The sequence below is a fragment of the Leuresthes tenuis genome, unplaced genomic scaffold (assembly GCF_036924035.1).
Source record: "Leuresthes tenuis unplaced genomic scaffold, fLeuTen1.0.hap1 SCAF_13, whole genome shotgun sequence".
NCBI classification, from domain to species: Eukaryota; Metazoa; Chordata; class Actinopteri; order Atheriniformes; family Atherinopsidae; genus Leuresthes; species Leuresthes tenuis.
In genome coordinates, this window is record NW_027325367.1 from 5,183,187 (window position 1) to 5,199,656 (window position 16,470).

The following is a 16,470-nucleotide window of genomic DNA, read 5'->3' on the forward strand; positions in this document are numbered from 1 at the left end:
TCTGTCTTAGCCTGTTGAGGTGGGGGCAAGCTGCTCTATCTACAGTCCAGCCCCAACCAGGCAAAGGGCAAAGACACTGACCACCTAAACTTGCTCTCCGTTTGTCTCCCCAGCCTCATCCACTGGGACGGAAGTCAGCCAGCTGAACAAACTTGCACACATTTGGACTCATCAAGACGTTTTACAATCCAGAACAAGGGAGCAAAGTGCATGGTGAAGCCCTGAGAATGGCAAGGGGAGTAGCATTACCCGCAGTGGTTTAAGTTTTCCACAAAGTCTTGGCACCGGCCACTCTCATTTTGGAATTAAACGGCGGGATTAAACTTTTCACTGGAGTTGAGGATATTGATGGTATTTGTTTTTCATGGCAACATAACCAGCAGAAAGGATTAACTGTTATAAATAAACTTATTTTGGAGCAATGACCGAAACAGTTGAAGGTAAAGTATAATTTTAGGAAGTTGTGTTGTGTGCAGAGAAACAATCAAAGGCATCTAAAAATATGCTGCTATCACGTATCTGCTCTTTGTAATGCACATTTAAGATCTGTGTAACGTCTCCACAGCCATGTTGGAGCTGTCAGCATCAACACTGTGCCTCCAGTTGCATGTAACGATGACAGCTGACACTGTGTGACGCCAATTTTACTTTTCGTCTCTAAATACTGAAAAATGTGTACGTTTAAGCCAAAGGCAAATTGCACTTTAGTTGTAGATGTTACTTTATAGAGAAATATGTGAGTCCCTACAGGCTTATGGGGTCTTCCCCATTGTTTCTGGATATTTTGGTGTGGCTGGGAGATTGAGGCTCTACAACAGCAACGCACGGGTTTTGGGCAAAGTTGTAGAAGAAGTCAGTTATTCAAAAGACTTTGTTGCTGCGGTTGTTAACAAAAATGGCTGCAGCGCTGCAGAAATCAAAGCTGACACATAATTTAAAGGTGAATGGAGAAGTACAGTAGTGATTTTCATCCACCATTAACAGTCGACATTCATAGCTCCATAACTGGATGTTTGAAATGCCAAATTATGCATGTGTGCACCATTTGGACTTCAAGTCACTATATTTTGCAGCACAATTGTGAATCATTTGGACCTGTAAATTGGATGTTCTTTAACTTGGAGTCAGTAACTTTGTCGGTGGGGGAAATAAAATAGGTGTGTCTCAAACAGCTCCTCTTATTTTTACCCTTTTGCTGCTTTTTTGTTAATGGCGGACTTTTTAACATGGCACAGTTAAATTGAGAAAATGCCTTCAACCTTACAGCTATCAGCTAAAATTAAAGCAGGCTTGTAAGAGTGTAGAGTCTTAAATCTTGTTAAGAAGCTGATGATCCTTCGAGAACTCCTCAGCTTCCTATAAAAACAAGATCATTTGTGCATTATATCAGATTGCAAAAATTGTAATAGAAGAATTGACGACATAATCTTAAGATCTGTTTATGTATTTGATCTGTTTGAATATTTTCCAGGAGTCATCAGTCCTGTCTTATGGTTGCACGCTCTCACTGGATGAATGTGGCCATAATAAATCAGAGCAATTCCACCACATTATGAGGGCTGTGACATTTGGTCAAAAACATACAGTAACCTTATGCTTAGATCGATTAGAAAATTTGCTTTTTTCAAGATAATGTTTGAACAGTCACCCACAAATCACTATTTTGTGATTTTTTTTACAATTTAGTGTTACTGTTGTGGATCATTTAAAGCAATATTATCCCAAACATAATGTAATTTCCAAACTTCCTTTAAACTGCTGAATCTCACATGGTGTCCTCTTGGATGTCTCCTGACCTGTCTGGGTGTGGGAGTGTTTTGGAAGCTCTTGATCTTGTTAAAAATATTAATTTGACATATACACAAACATGACACAAGGAACAGATAAATCTGCCCAGTGTATTCTAGGTGGTAAAATAGAATTTTTTTAGGTCATGATTTGCATTTCCCTTCTGTCCAAGAAAGTTTAACTTTGCTCTGAAAATATAAGATGCATGGCAACAGTTTTGGAGTTGGAGTTATAGGGATGAAAACAGGTTAATATAGAAGTGTTGACTATTTGCTTTGTAATCTGCACAAAGAGAAGCAAAGGATAGCTGTGAGTAATAGCATAGTGCAATGGTATATTTTGTTGTGTTTTGGTAGAAGAAGAAAATTTAAAAAGGACATTTATTCCTTGTATTGTTTTTTCTATTACAGCTGGCAGATTGTGTTCAGCTCCACTGGCATAGAGAAACAAACAAGTAGAGTTTGTTTTCGCTTTGTGTATGGTTACCTTCAAACCTTACTGTATTTTAAATTGTAAATGTACAGTCATCCGTGTCATCGCCAACACAGCAGATACAACATAAATTTAAGTTTTCAGCTTGACTAACAGTGCTGCCAGGTACAACCATCTGAATATTTAAGGTCTCTGCTGTGCTTACTTCAGCTACATATGCTGATTAATTCACTATTTTGACTTGACTTCCCTGTATTCTGACTCAGTGGGCAACCACTAGGTTTTTAGGACTGAGCTGTCACGGATACTCAGCGAGAGCAACAGCAGAAATGTTATCCACAGGGTGGAGACAGGTCAGCCATAAAGGGGGGAATCATGCACGGATGGATGATCAAACCTTTTACAGTTTAAAATTGGTTCTAAATTGGGATTGTGTGACTTTGCAAGAGGCCAAAGGATCAGCAGAAAATCCAAACAAGAAAACCCTTGCAAGCAGTTTAAAAAGGGAGCAGGAGAGCAGATTGGACTTGTCCATGAAGCATGACGTTACAGTGGTACCATAATGTGTAAGAGGTTCGGTGAATGTGACGACAATAAGTTCAATACACAGTGAAGATGTGTTACTGTAGACTAAAGTGTTGAATAGACCGACCTGCTTTCAGCTGACACCATCAAAGAGCTGCAGGGTGTCATCAAATTCTGGAGGAGGAGTCGGAGATATTCTATTTCTATTTGATAACTAACACTCAAATATCCTGTGTAGAATATTGTATTGCACTCTATTTTCTTCTATAAATACAACCAGTATATCACAGTCAAACCTCAATTAATCATTTCTACCGGAGGAAAACTGAGCTTGTGTTTGAATATGATGGACGTTGCCCCAGTGACATCACTTATTGGTTTATTAATATAATTTTGAAGTCATAAATTTAGCATTTTAGCTATCAACATCAAGAGATTTTGCACCCGGACACGATGAATCAGAATTTGATCTAATTAAAACAGCTGAAACAATGATTGAGATAATCAATTTATCAAAATGTTTACTGCCATAATAAATCAAGTCGGGTGATTTTACTGCTTTTACAGACAACACTTCACCCTCTATTGGCTTTTAGAAAGAATATAGCTGTAAGGGAACCATGAATTAGCTTCACTACATGGTGATGAACAGCTTCCACTGCACTCAATTTGTTGTGGATTTACACCAAAAATCATAAAAACTAACCAGGACAATGGATCCACTCAGGTCAGTTTGAGCAACACATCACTGTCTAATTTAATGTTACATTCACCTAAGTTATGCAGTTTAACAATAGAGTTTTCTGGCAACTGTATCAAATTTGACTCCCTCAGTGAAATCATACCTGACACACAAAAATCAAACATGCTGCAGATAATTTCATAATCTGTTCATTCTCTCTTTTAGACACAGTGCTTTTTATTTTGAACATCTTCTGTACAAAATGCCTTCGCTTGATTAAAAACACATTTCAAGCTACACAGAATGTCTTTAACATAATTAACGTGTTTTTAGCAGTTGTCAGAATATCTTCTTCTAAACAGAGAGAACTGACTCATCTTTAGGTGTAACCAAAGTGATTAAAGGCTGTTCTATCACCATTTACATGTTATTTTTGAACAGTAATGACTTTACTTTCTCTAGACGAGCAAAAGTTGTGTCTATTAAACTCTCTCCGTGTTAAAACATGTACAGTATGGTGGTATTTTTCAGAACATTAAGTCACTTTACATTTGAATAGGCCTGTTAGAATCAGACTACTGAGGTTAGACTGAAGTGTGTCTGTGTGTGAGTGTTCATGTTTAGAGTGCTGCTTAGCTGCTTGAGTCAGCAGTAACAGAGTAACCTCCAGTAGCTGCCAGCAGTGAGCTGAAAAGAGGCAACAGGTGGCCTGAGCTCCTCTGACATACCCAAAGCAACTTTAACAACTACTCAGACCGGCTTTATGAGAAAAATAATTCCATTCTCTTGAAATTGTTTTGAGAGACAGAAAACTTTTTGTGAGTTAATAGACTAAATAAATTACTGTCATATAAGACTGGGTAAGACTGACCCTGGTGGTTAATATTTACATGCAGAGCATTAGTCAAACTACTCATCTTATTCACAATATTCTGATTATAGTGCGTACATGAAGCTTCACATCAGATGTCCCACTAATATCCCCTTTTACATTTTACAGAACATAGACTGAATATTGATTCATGCCCACATTGCATTCCTCTACTCAGTTGAAATGTTTGCACACGTTAAAGTCTTATCGTATCCAGTGGTGAGAGCAGGGTATACATCAGCCACTTATTTTTCAGTCATCATTCTTAAACCAGCACAGTCAGTACCGTCACAGTGCTTCAAATCTATTTAAAGTTTTCTACAAATGCAAAGTCCTAACCTACCAGTCTCTGCCTTTCAGTGACTAGTACAAGTTGCCTTAATTTAACAAGTTCATTCGGTTCATGCTTGAAATATTTTGTCTTTTAAAATACATTTAAACATAGTTAAAGAACAGAATTGATCTTCCAAAACAAGTCGTACACACCCAGATAACTTGATTATGGGTCGAATCCCTCCTGCATGTAATTTATACATTTAACTAGACTGAAATAGTCCTAAGTGCTCTTTACATGTTCCAAAGTTCCACTTTTTTTGCATCTTTTTGTAAAAACAGCAACATAATTGTTGTCTTATACAGCTGAATTAACAGTAAAGCTGCTCTCATTCACATATTTTTCAGTTTCTTTTGTCAGACTTGTAACTGAAAATCAGCCCATTAAGACTTCATGTCAACTTGCGGTCCCTGAAAGCATTTGGAGACTGTTATCTGACCCACAGATAAAGTTAGTAGCAGCAGAATGTCTTGATCATTTTCCTCATAAAGTCGAGCTGTCAAACATCGTGTGCATGTATACTAGGAAAAGGATGGTGGTCAAATTAAATGGCGAGCTGTGGCTGTACCTTGGCTCTACTGTGCATGTAACAGTTCTAGCCAATTATATTGACATCCCTCAAAGCACAAAGCATCAGCCTAGTGGGGTTTCTCCTCTGCCCCAAAAGTGTGTTTTCTTTTTATTACAACATACTGTTTCTGCACTAAACTCTGCTGGAGTCACTGTTCCCAAAATAACTCCTATTTTGCTTTTAATAATCCGACCTGGCAACTCTGGATCCCCCAGCATTCAATGTACAAGTACAAGTGTATTCATATCTACATAATGTAGAATATGAAATCATTGCTTAATCTGCAGTAATCAGAAAATGCAGTTTACATGACTGTGTCTTATTCAGAGTAAGGTCTTAGACAGCTTAACATCAGAATTAGGCTGTGCATTTACATGTAGACACTGTAAGGAGTCTGCAGAGGATTTAACATTCTTTCTGTCTTACCATTAAAGGTACCTGACCCACATCTTATTTTGGTTCAAGGCGTAGCACAGATAAAGATTTTCAACCCTTTCATGTCTGGCTGGACAAATTGGTAGATCAAATTTTCAGGGTCTAAACTGTATAAAATCTTAGCAGAGGAGAGTCTATCTGAACCACCTCTACCAGTTGGTTTAGGCATGAAATGCTTAATGTGAGTGAAGATTTTCATTCTTGTTATTATTACACAAGATAAATTAAAATGGTTTCTCTTAGCGTGGAAAATAAAGGTTTGAATCACAGTATGTATTCAAACATGAATACAAATGAATGCTAATCCTTGTCTGTATATCATGAATATGCAAGCATGTGAGGCTGATTGACTAGATAACATTACACTGTCATGGAGGTCAAATTTGTTTATGAACAAATTTAAACCATTAATAAAGTCACAATTAATTTTCTTAATGCATCCTCCATTTATTGGCATTCATTCTGCATAGCAGCTCTAAACTTAAAACAAAAAAAAATCACATTTTAAACTCATTCTTCAGTTAAAAAGACTTTGAAAAGCAAAGTTTTAGCCGTTTGTTTGATCTAAGTTGCAGCTACTCAAGTGCTTCTAACAGTAGTGTCCTGAAGTTGTATATAACCACTTCTAAGAAAACTTTACATGTTCGTGTTACAGCCAGAAAAAAACACATCTGCTGCATTTCTCTAAAGCATATAAGCATATATATAAACACATTTGAGAAATCAATGTCTCTGAAATGACCACATTGACATATTTGGGGTATTGGGGCTTATGATACAACAAACGTGTTCTGAGTGGTGTATCTGAACGTGTTTTCTTGTGTTGCTTCCTTAGTGCGGTCGTCGATAACCACCACGATGGTCATCGACAGTAAGAGTGGAGAAGTTGGGTCATCTCCTCCGCAGGGACCCAAGAAAAGTTTTACAGATGACCTCTACTCTACCTTCAGTTCGCCACTGGCTTGGATCTTGGTTCTGGCGCTGATCATAACTTGGTCATGTGTTTTTGTTATTATGTTTGATCTGATGGACTACAAGACCATTACAGGTACAGTAAGAATAGGATTCATTTGACATTTATTTAAAGTGTCCATGTTGCTTTGTTTAGGTTTAAAGTCTCAGGTGGAAGTCAGATTGGCCCAGTCTGACTCAAAAGTAGCTGTTTCTTTGTATGTTGAAAACATGGGGGATTTCTTAGAAATATTGGGACAACTTTGGGGCACCTATGACTCACTTGATGAAACTGAAACTGTCTGTTGATCCAGTAACCATGTATATATACATATATATATATATAAAGCTCACTATGTCATATATGTAAAGATGTGAATTCTATCCAAGTGTGCTGCAATTTTCTCATTTAAGACAATCTTTCTTCCGGCATTACATGTGTCAGATATTCTTGTTTTTATGCTCTTAGATAAACTGAAAGATTGTGTCCCACCTGAGCTAACAGAAAGGCCATATGATTACCATATTTTGCGCACTATAAGGCTCACCTGATTATAAAGCGCACCCTCAATTATGGGGTCCATTTCTGTACTTAACCCATACATAAGGCGCACCTGATTATAAGGCATACTATTATCAAATGTTCTCTGATTGGTTTCTGACCGTAGTGTATGTATTACGTCCCTGTGTCAGCGGGAAATGCTCCGACAGTCAAGGAAAACATCGTCGGTCGTTTTTATACGTATAAACTGCACATTGGTCTGCATCACCCATCTCAGACTGAAGAACAGACTCTCACTGGGACATGGGCAAAAGCATTAACGATGACACGATTCAATCGCAAAGTACAAGCTCGATACAATCCTCACCCCATTCAGAGTGAATGGTTGGGATCCGCCTGACCCTGGATCACACCGAACGCAAAGCGAGCGACGGAAGTGGCCAGTTGCCTTTCATTTCCAATGTACGGAGCAAAGAGGCGCGGCAAAAGTGAACGTGGCGGTGAGCGGCTCGAAGGGAGAGCGGTGAGGGCATAATGCCCCGATGAATGCTCGGCGCTTCCCACGGTAAATTCAAAATGGCGTTATCCGTGACAGATTTTGGAATCCGGTGCACACATAAAGCGCAGCGGATTATATGGCGCACGGCCGTTTTTTGTTAAAATTTAAGGCTTTTAGGTGCGCCTACGGGCGTTTGAAAACAGCATAATCACAAAACAACTTAAACTGTTCATACAATTCTCAGATGGAGTGCTTGAACACTATCTTTTCTTTTTATTTGATTTACATTAACACAAATATAATAAAATGGAGGAATTTTTTGTTTTAAGGGATAAAAAGGTAGGTAAAAGGTAACTAATTTGGAGGAAGGCAAAGATGTTGGGGTAATAAAACAAAGAACTGGTGTCCAAGAAACCCGAGTTTGAATCCCGTCTGCACCAATAACTTTTAAACTCTGTTTTATTTTACATATTCACTTAGGTTTTTACTCATTGGTTGGTTGCGTGTGGGCATTGAAAAAACATGGTTAGGTTTAGGCGAGAAAAACTTCCTGGTTAAGCTAAGGAATCATGGCTTGCCTTCTACATAGCTCTTACATAAATTTCTATTTGCTTCCTGGGATGATGAGTCCTACCCTGTCTAAAATCTACACAAAACATTGTGCAGACACAAGAGTAACCTCCCACTGAAATCCATAACTTTGAAGATAATGTTGAGTGCACAGTTCATCTCCATCTTATTTCAAGCTTATTTCACAGTTTTCCAAGTTGTTTTCTTCAAGAAAGTGAGAGACCAGGTTGTTTAATTTAATTTGGAAAAGGAAAATCTAAATTTCACATCTCTCCTTTCTCACAATCTTTATTTTGTATGTAAATCTTCAAACATTTTCAGCAGTTTTAATGTATTCTTAATGATAATGATAGCTGTACATGGAGCAATATGTTACAGTGGGCCTTGAGAAGACCATATATTGTAATCAAGTCAAGTCCTCAGGGTTAAAATAGTCTCACGATCATTTAAAGCTTAATTTGATATGTTCACTGTGTGAGTCTGGCTGGCTGATGAGGAAAAAAGAAGTTAATGACCTGAGTAAATGCAGTTCTAATTTTAATGATCCACGAATGCAAGACAAAAATAAAGTTAGCAAAATTAGCATCGTACAAATGAGTTTGTTATTTGCCCACGAAGGAAAGTAATTTCACCTTTGGATGCACAGAACACAAAGTTTATAGTGGAATACATCAGTAACTTTGTCTTAAAGATGCTTTAAGTTTATATATTTCTGTCTTGTCATGACTGTTGTTTTTGGATCTTTAGCTTGTTTAACTTTTACTTTCTGTTTCAAACACCTTTTGATATCACTGTGTTAGATTCAAGCTTAATGTCACTTTGTAAGTTACTGATTTTACATGCATACGGTTTGCTTCTGTAACATCACTAAAATATTGGTTCAGTTTCTTATTATTTCAAAAAGCAAAGTCTTTCTTAATGTCTGCTGTGAACACCTACATTCCCCTTCCCCTTCCCCTTCCCCTTCCCCTTCCCCTTCCCCTTCCCCTTCCCCTTCCCCTTCCCCTTCCCCTTCCCCTTCCCCTTCCCCTTCCCTATCCTATGTGCTGAAAGTCTGCTCATTGCAATTGTTTTTCATCCAACCAGGTCATCCACCTCTCATCAGGAAAGTTTTAAAGGATTCAGGGCGTAGAGGCAAGGCACTATTTGCTACTAACTCCTCAGCCTATACCTAAAACTTCTAATTACCTAACACTGATTACAAACATTAGCTTTCAGTGTTAGAAAGTTCTCCCGTAATGTGGATCTGTACTGATATAGAGAGCTGCTACATTAGGAGCTGTTTTCTGTCTGGTAATGCCTTCATGCTTGATGCTGACAGTATTCCACATGACCAGATGTAGAGTCGTGTTAGGAGCAGTTTATCTTTTCCTTTGTAGGAAAGAAACCGGTGATCTGCATGGTTTTCTGCTGTTTCATATGGATTTTATGCTTCCTGCATACTTCTGTATAAAAGCAGGTTCAAATGCTTTAAAAACCCGACAACAGTATTTTGTCTGAAACTAGAAACGATGGGTTTTGGAGATTTGAACTTCAGGTGAGCTTGATTAATTTTACTGCAAACATCATCGCTCTCGATTAGATAATCCATCTGGAAGATAAGATGAGTCAAGCTCCACTGAAATTTCTGTTTTAGTTTTTTTAAAACACAGTTTAAAGCTGTTTCTGTTTTTTTTTTTCTTATTTCCCAGTGTATATTTCACTTGTATCTTATATAGAATAGGTTGCAATAAAGGCTGATGTTAAAGACCTGTTGTGTACAACTTATAGTTGAAAAGGAAGACAGTAAAATAAAGATGACTAGATTTATTTGCACTGGGAACACGGGCCCTTTTTCATCAAAACTGCAAAAACCTCTAATTGACCAGAAATTTGATCCAAGCTCAAATTTAGCTCAAATATAAGCACATGCAAGAGCCTACTTGGGAGATTATATTCAGAATAATCCTATGTTGTTTATGGGTGAACTTTACAGAGAAAAATATAAAAAGATGAATAAGGGTCATGATGACTTTTCAAATGCTTTTTGCACAGCTATATGCTTCTTTATAAGATGCTCCTTGAAGTGGTTAAACTGGAGTAAAATGTACTCCAATTATTGTAAAATGGCACCTGTCAGTTTATAAAATTCAAATTTCAGCTTTCTTGACATCCCATCCCAGTTTAACCACTAACTACATCATTTGGATTTTCTAACATTTCCTCAATCCAGAGGTATGAAAGCTTTGAGGAAATGTTCAAAGAGCTCAGAGACTGAATTTGGATCCAGAAAAAGCAACTTTAATTAAACTAATTGAGTGACTAAAGAACATTTTGTGTTTGTGTGCCTTTATTCATGTCTACGCTCCGGCAGGAGGTCTCAGCAAGATCCGCTCGGACCCCATAAAGGTGGTGAACGATGCTGTTGACGAATCGACAAACCTGGTCACTGCAGTATTTAGCTTTGCTGCCAGCCTGATTGCTCCTGAGGAAGAAGAAGGTACTCTCAGATGCTCAATACAAACGTAGAACCGCTGTGATTATTCCTAAAAAAACTAAGCTTGAAGAAGACATTATTATGTGAGCATGTTGGAAATAATGTTCCAGTTCATTTACTTATTTCCCTCTTTTCCCCTCCAGGAAATCTATATGCAGTGAGGAAAAAAGGTTTGTCTGAACACAGTCTGATCATATAGCCACAGAATAAGAAAGGAAAACACCATGCTTGCAGCTTTTTGAGCTTATTGGTCATGCATTGCTAAAATACATGTTGCTTGATGTATTATTTTTTCTATATGGAGTCGGATTGTACCAATAACACAAACTCCTAATGGAGAAAGCCTTTAAATCCAGTTCATACCTACATTTAGAAATGGTTTAAAGACGTATATCAGTGATTGACTTCTCTGCCATGCGTAAAAGTATTTTTCTTGATACAAATGAATTAAACCAAAATCTTTCTCTGAGGTTTGATGTGAACCTTGCTTCAACAGATGAGATCTTATGGGATGGACAGGAAGCTGCTACTTTTACAGATATACAGTGGTGTGAAAATGAAAGTACATCCTTCTTCTATTCCAAGGTTTTGCAAATAGAAAAACCTTCGGTCATTAGATAAATACAACCTCAGATGAACATCATTTGACATTTTACACAGATTCATTAGTCAATTAAAATTAAGTGTACCCCTTAATTCAGTAGTTATTTGTATGTTATCTGTCTCTGACACTGTTGTGGTGTGTGTGGTCCACTCTTTACAACGTCGTGCTCACACTTACTGATGATCAGTTTATCAAGTGCATTTGATTAGTAGCACCTGGCTCTTACTTCCAGTGGAGGTGGTAAGGATGTTCTTAGTTTTTCACACACTGCTTTTGGTTTTAACCTTAGTTTTTGCAAATAATATTGACATACAGCAATGTTTAATTTATCTGGTTTACCTAATTCTCAGACCTGGTGAGGATTAGAACTATTAATTAGACTTTTGAATTGAAAGAGAATAGCCTTCTTTTTTTTTTTTACCATGGCTGTGTTTGATTTATATTCACTTAATTTAAACAAATCCAAGACGGTTTTATATAGACAAAGCCCACAGAGAGTGACTATTGAAAGATATTCACAAGCCAGATCAATATAAAGTTATTACAACTATTATTGTGGTGGTAGAGCCAAGCTAACCTTATCTATGAAACATCTCAAAGATTCAAGATGGTTGGAGGAGGAGAAGGAGGAAGTGGAGGTGAAGAGTAAGAAACCAAAAGGTATTTGATAAAAAACTTCTGTAAGATAACGAGTCCTGAACCCCACCCCTTAACAGTCGACTAATGGAGGAGACAACTGGAAGTCACAGTCCTCAGCTGCAGTGAAATCAGTGTGTTATTTGTCTTCATGAGATGCTCTAATATAAGAAACTTTTCCTAAAAGAGGGTTGTCTGTTTTTTTTTAATATTTTATTTTACAGTCTATGCTAACTGATCTCACAAAGCATTTAACTCCTAATGAAACTGTGTGGAAATCTAAATTGAAGCATGTCTGTTCCAGTTTAATTTTTGTTGTTTTATTTCTTAATTTTCATTACTTTTACCTGTCTTGCAGGAGAATTTCTACCATCAAGAAGTAAAGGTCTGTATCTCTTGATTTTACTTGGATGCATTTTTAATTTTTTCTCAGTTCTTAAGCTGCAGTTATTGTTACTGCAAACATTTTTTATCATAATGATAAAATGTAAGTTGATGAAGTCCTTTTAATTTATTTTTTCTTAGCAGAAATATATGCTCTCATGGCTTGCAGACATAGAACTGAGTATATTCTCAAACATGAATGAAAATAAAACAAAAAACTTTTTACAAGCAAAGACTGAGAAAAAACATCAAATGTCATAAAAAAACAACAGAAATTTTTTTTTAGATTAGTTTACAAAGAACACAAGGTCGGCCCACCTTAATTGTCCTCAGCACAAGTTTGTTGCTTCATTTTCACTGTTGACATGACTGGAATTAACCCATTTTACTTATTAAAAAGCTGTTTTTTCCCTTTAGGGCTACAACACAGTTACCACATATCTCGAAATTCATGTTTCAACATTTAGCTTTCAAATGATACTAAATGTTAGCTGTCAACATTTAGTGTAAATGAGAGCGTTTTGGTGTGGCTTATAGAAAAAGCCCCATGCAAGACATCTGAAGAGCTTTAAAACAATGTGCCAAAAGCCAAGAGGGGCCACAACTAATGGCAGAGGGCACAGAAAAGGCATGACTAATGTACAATACAACACTCCTGGGAATCATTTTTGTTGTACAGAGGCTTCCACAGTGGAGCTTTTTTGGTGATGCAATGCATCAGTTTATTTATAGACGATGAAATTAAGCCCATGAGGAGAAGAAAATGTGATGGAGGTTATATCATGCCAGGGGCTACTTTGCCTCCATTACTTAAGGCGCTCAGTGTATCAAAAAAAGGAAGAAACCGGAGATTACCAACATTTTATTGAAGAACAGTGTAAAAAAAATGGTTTAAGATAAAGTTTAGCTGCACAAATGAAGGATAGAAGAGAAAGTTATTTTTAATGTGTTTTAATGTGGCCCACATTGACTAAATGTAAACTGCTTTAAAACCTTTTGAAATAGGTTGAAATGTGTTAAAATATGTAAATGTGAAATACCTTGAATGTAAAACAGTGGAGTGTGACTACATGACTTGAAAATTCAATTATCATTGTTTCCATAGGCTGTGCAACTAAATATTAGTTAAGTGACATTGTTGCTGTTGTTTGGACATTTCAGTGTAATATTAAGAATTTTCTGGTATTTATTTCTAAAGATAAATTAAATTCTGCCACTAAAATCCAGAGGACAAAGTTTTTTAGATGTCACGAACCATATTTTTATTAAAGATATTCTTTCAGTGTCGCTCAACATTTTTATGAGAGGAAGAATTGATGCAAGAGTGTTTAAAGATCTGATTTCTACATGATTATTAATGCATAATGACTGCAATTATTTGAACTTGCTGCATTCTCACAGTTGTAGGGATGCAAGCAAAGAAGCTGCCAGCAGTTGAAGTTGAAGAGGAGGAAGAGGAGTTGGGAGAGGAGGAGGGAGAAGAGACTGACGAAGTGGAGGCTGCTGGGGAAGAAGAGGAGGAGGAGTTAGCAGAGGAGGAAGAAAAACTGGAGGAGGAAGAGGAAGAAGAGGAGTACGAGGATGAGGAGGAGGAGGAGGAGGAGGAGGAGTATGAAGAGGACTATGAGGAGGAGGAGTATGAGGAGGAGGAATATGAGGAGGAGGAGGAGTATGAGGAGGAGGAATATGAGGAGGAGGAGGAGGAAGAATATGAGGAGGAGGTGGAGGAAGAAGAAGAAGAAGGGGTAGATGAGGAGGAGGATGAAGCTGAAGAGATGGGGGAAGAAGATGAAGAGGCTGGAGGAGATGAAGAGGAAGAGGAGGAAGAAGAGGAGGAAGAGGCAGTAGCTGAAGAAGTGGAGGAAGAAAAAGAGGAGGAGGATGCTGGAGGAGCAGTAGAGAAGGAGGAGGAAGAGGAGGAGGGGGAGGAGGAGGAAAAGGAAGATGAGGTGGAGGAGGCAATAGTTGAAGAGGTGGATGAGGAAGAAAAGGAGGAGGAGGAAGAGGAAGAGGAGGCAGAGGCAGAAGAAAAGGATGAGGAGGAGGCTGGAGGAGTGGAAGAGGAGGAGGAGACAAAAGCTGAAGAGGTGGAGGAGGAAGAGGAGGGAGAGGAAGAAGAAAAGGATGAGGAGGCGGCTGAAGGAGTGGAAGAGGAGGAGGAGGAAAAGGAAGAGGAGATAGAGGAGGCAAGAGTTGGAGAGATGGAAAAAAAGGAAGAGAAGGAGGAGGCAGGAGGAGTAGATGAGGGGGAGGAAGAAGAGGAGGAGGTTGAGAAAAAAGAGGCAGAGATTGGAGAGGAGGAAGGTGAGGAATTGGGAGAAGAGTTGAAGGAGAAGGAGGACCATGATGAAGATGAAGGGGAGGAAGAGGAAGAAGTACCTGCTGATGAAGAGGAGGATGTTGTCACAGCAGAGGAGGAAGAAAAGGATGAGGTAACTTTGGGGGAGGATGAAGACAAACATGAGGAAGATGAGAAAAAAGCTGACTCAGCTGCACCAGAGGCTGAAGATGATGATGAAGATGAATTGAAAGAGGATGCAGCTGAGGAAGTGGTGGACAAAGATGATGAAGATGAGGATGAAAAAGAAGAGAAGGATGCTGCTGATGAACATGATGATGAAGATGAGGCCCCTGAGGAACTAGTTGCTGACGAAGAAGTTTCTCCTGAACCTGTTTCCACCTCTGAGGATGAAGAGTCAGTTCTGTCTCCTGATTCTGAATCTGATGCAGCCACTGATGTCACAGACAGCGATGAAGACATAACTCTGCCTGATGAAGATGATGAAAAAGCTCAAGAGGAAGATTATGAAGACTTAACCAGCGATGATGCCTTTACTGACACCTCAGACACCAGTGAATCAGCTCTTCTTTCAAGTGAAGAAGAGGAAGCGAAAGAAGATGAGGACGATGAAGACGACAGCTTATTCGAAGGTGTTGCGACATCAGATAGCGATGATGTCATCGCAGAAGACACTGACGATGATTTCAATCTTGATCTTCCTCCTATTGCAGTTGCAAGTGAGGATGAGGAAGATGATAAACTTGCAGAAGAGGAAGAACCTTCTCCTTTACCGCTTGTCGAAGATGATGATGAAGACCTGGATGAGGACATAATAGTCGCTGAAGACACTGATGAGGACATTGATGATGATCTGGACCAATCAGATGACGTTTCTGTGGCATCCTCTGAACACTTTGCAGATGATGAAGATGAAGAGGAGGACTTTAAAGAAGATGACTTTAAAAAAGACGTCCTTGTTGAGCTTGAGGATGCTGAAGATGACGATGATCACGACAAACCTGATGATGTCACTAAAGAAGACCTTGATGATGTTAAGAAGGATGATGAGGAGGAGGAAGCTGACATTCCTCCCTTTGCAAGCTCAGACAGCGGCGTCCTGGGTGACGAAGACGACGACGACATGGATCTTAACAGTGATGAAGAGTCTGTTGGAGAGACTCTCTTCAGTGATGATTTCTCCTATGAAACAATTGATGAAGATGAAACAGATGATGAAGATGTTGATACAAGTTCATTGGAGTTTCCCCTTGATGAAGAGGAGGAACAAGAAATCAAAGAGACATTTGTTGACACTGATGAAGATAAAAATGAACTTGAAGATAAAGTGTCAGAATCTTTAGAAGATGAAGAAGACGAAGATGATGATGGTGTTGATGACATCTTGCTGGCAGGTACTTCAAGACATAAATTATATAATTAAAAAAATTAATAAATAGCAATTTACTGCAAAAAAACCACAAAACATATAGAAAAACAGACCAAATCAAACGAAGGGTCAGAATATTCAGAGCTAGAATTTAGGTGGGAAAAAACTACAAAGTTTTCAGAAATGTTTCTCTTTTTCTCAGTAAAAACATGAAATGACACAAAATATTCCTCCAAATATGTTTACTCTTAGGTTGCTCTTTAATTACATGGCCAGATTAAATTGATAAAATGACACAAATGGCAAAGGTCCAGAGAAACACAAGCAAACAAGAGCCCCCAAAGCAAAAGCAATAACCAGGAGCAAACAAAAGGCAAAAACTAGGGCTGAAGGAACCGAAGGACCGGAAAGTTTTATTTCACTGGGTAGAAATACATATAAGTATACAATATATACTGAGATAAAGATTATTAACTACACACCGGAGAGGAAGAATCACAGCTTAAAGATTAAACCCAGCCTGCTGTGATGCTTATAAATGT

The 16,470-nt window shown here is 38.2% G+C and overlaps 2 protein-coding genes across 2 annotated transcripts in view; both read left to right on the forward strand.

The window, feature by feature from the left end:
- Window positions 1-14,441, forward strand: LOC140267549 (uncharacterized). Its single transcript, XM_072362868.1, has 7 exons — window positions 1-440; window positions 6,474-6,686; window positions 10,514-10,639; window positions 10,780-10,806; window positions 12,235-12,261; window positions 13,662-14,233; window positions 14,406-14,441. Exons 1-7 carry the CDS (start codon window positions 422-424, stop codon window positions 14,439-14,441), a joined length of 1,020 nt encoding a protein of 339 aa, XP_072218969.1. The 5' UTR covers window positions 1-421.
- The window catches only part of LOC140267208 (uncharacterized), a 19,737-nt gene continuing 17,706 nt past the window's right edge, over window positions 14,440-16,470 (forward strand). Inside the window, exon 1 of the mRNA XM_072362415.1 lies at window positions 14,440-15,953. Coding sequence (XP_072218516.1) covers window positions 14,462-15,953 — 1,492 coding nt within the window. The 5' untranslated portion in view covers window positions 14,440-14,461. The remainder of the gene's footprint in view (window positions 15,954-16,470) is intronic.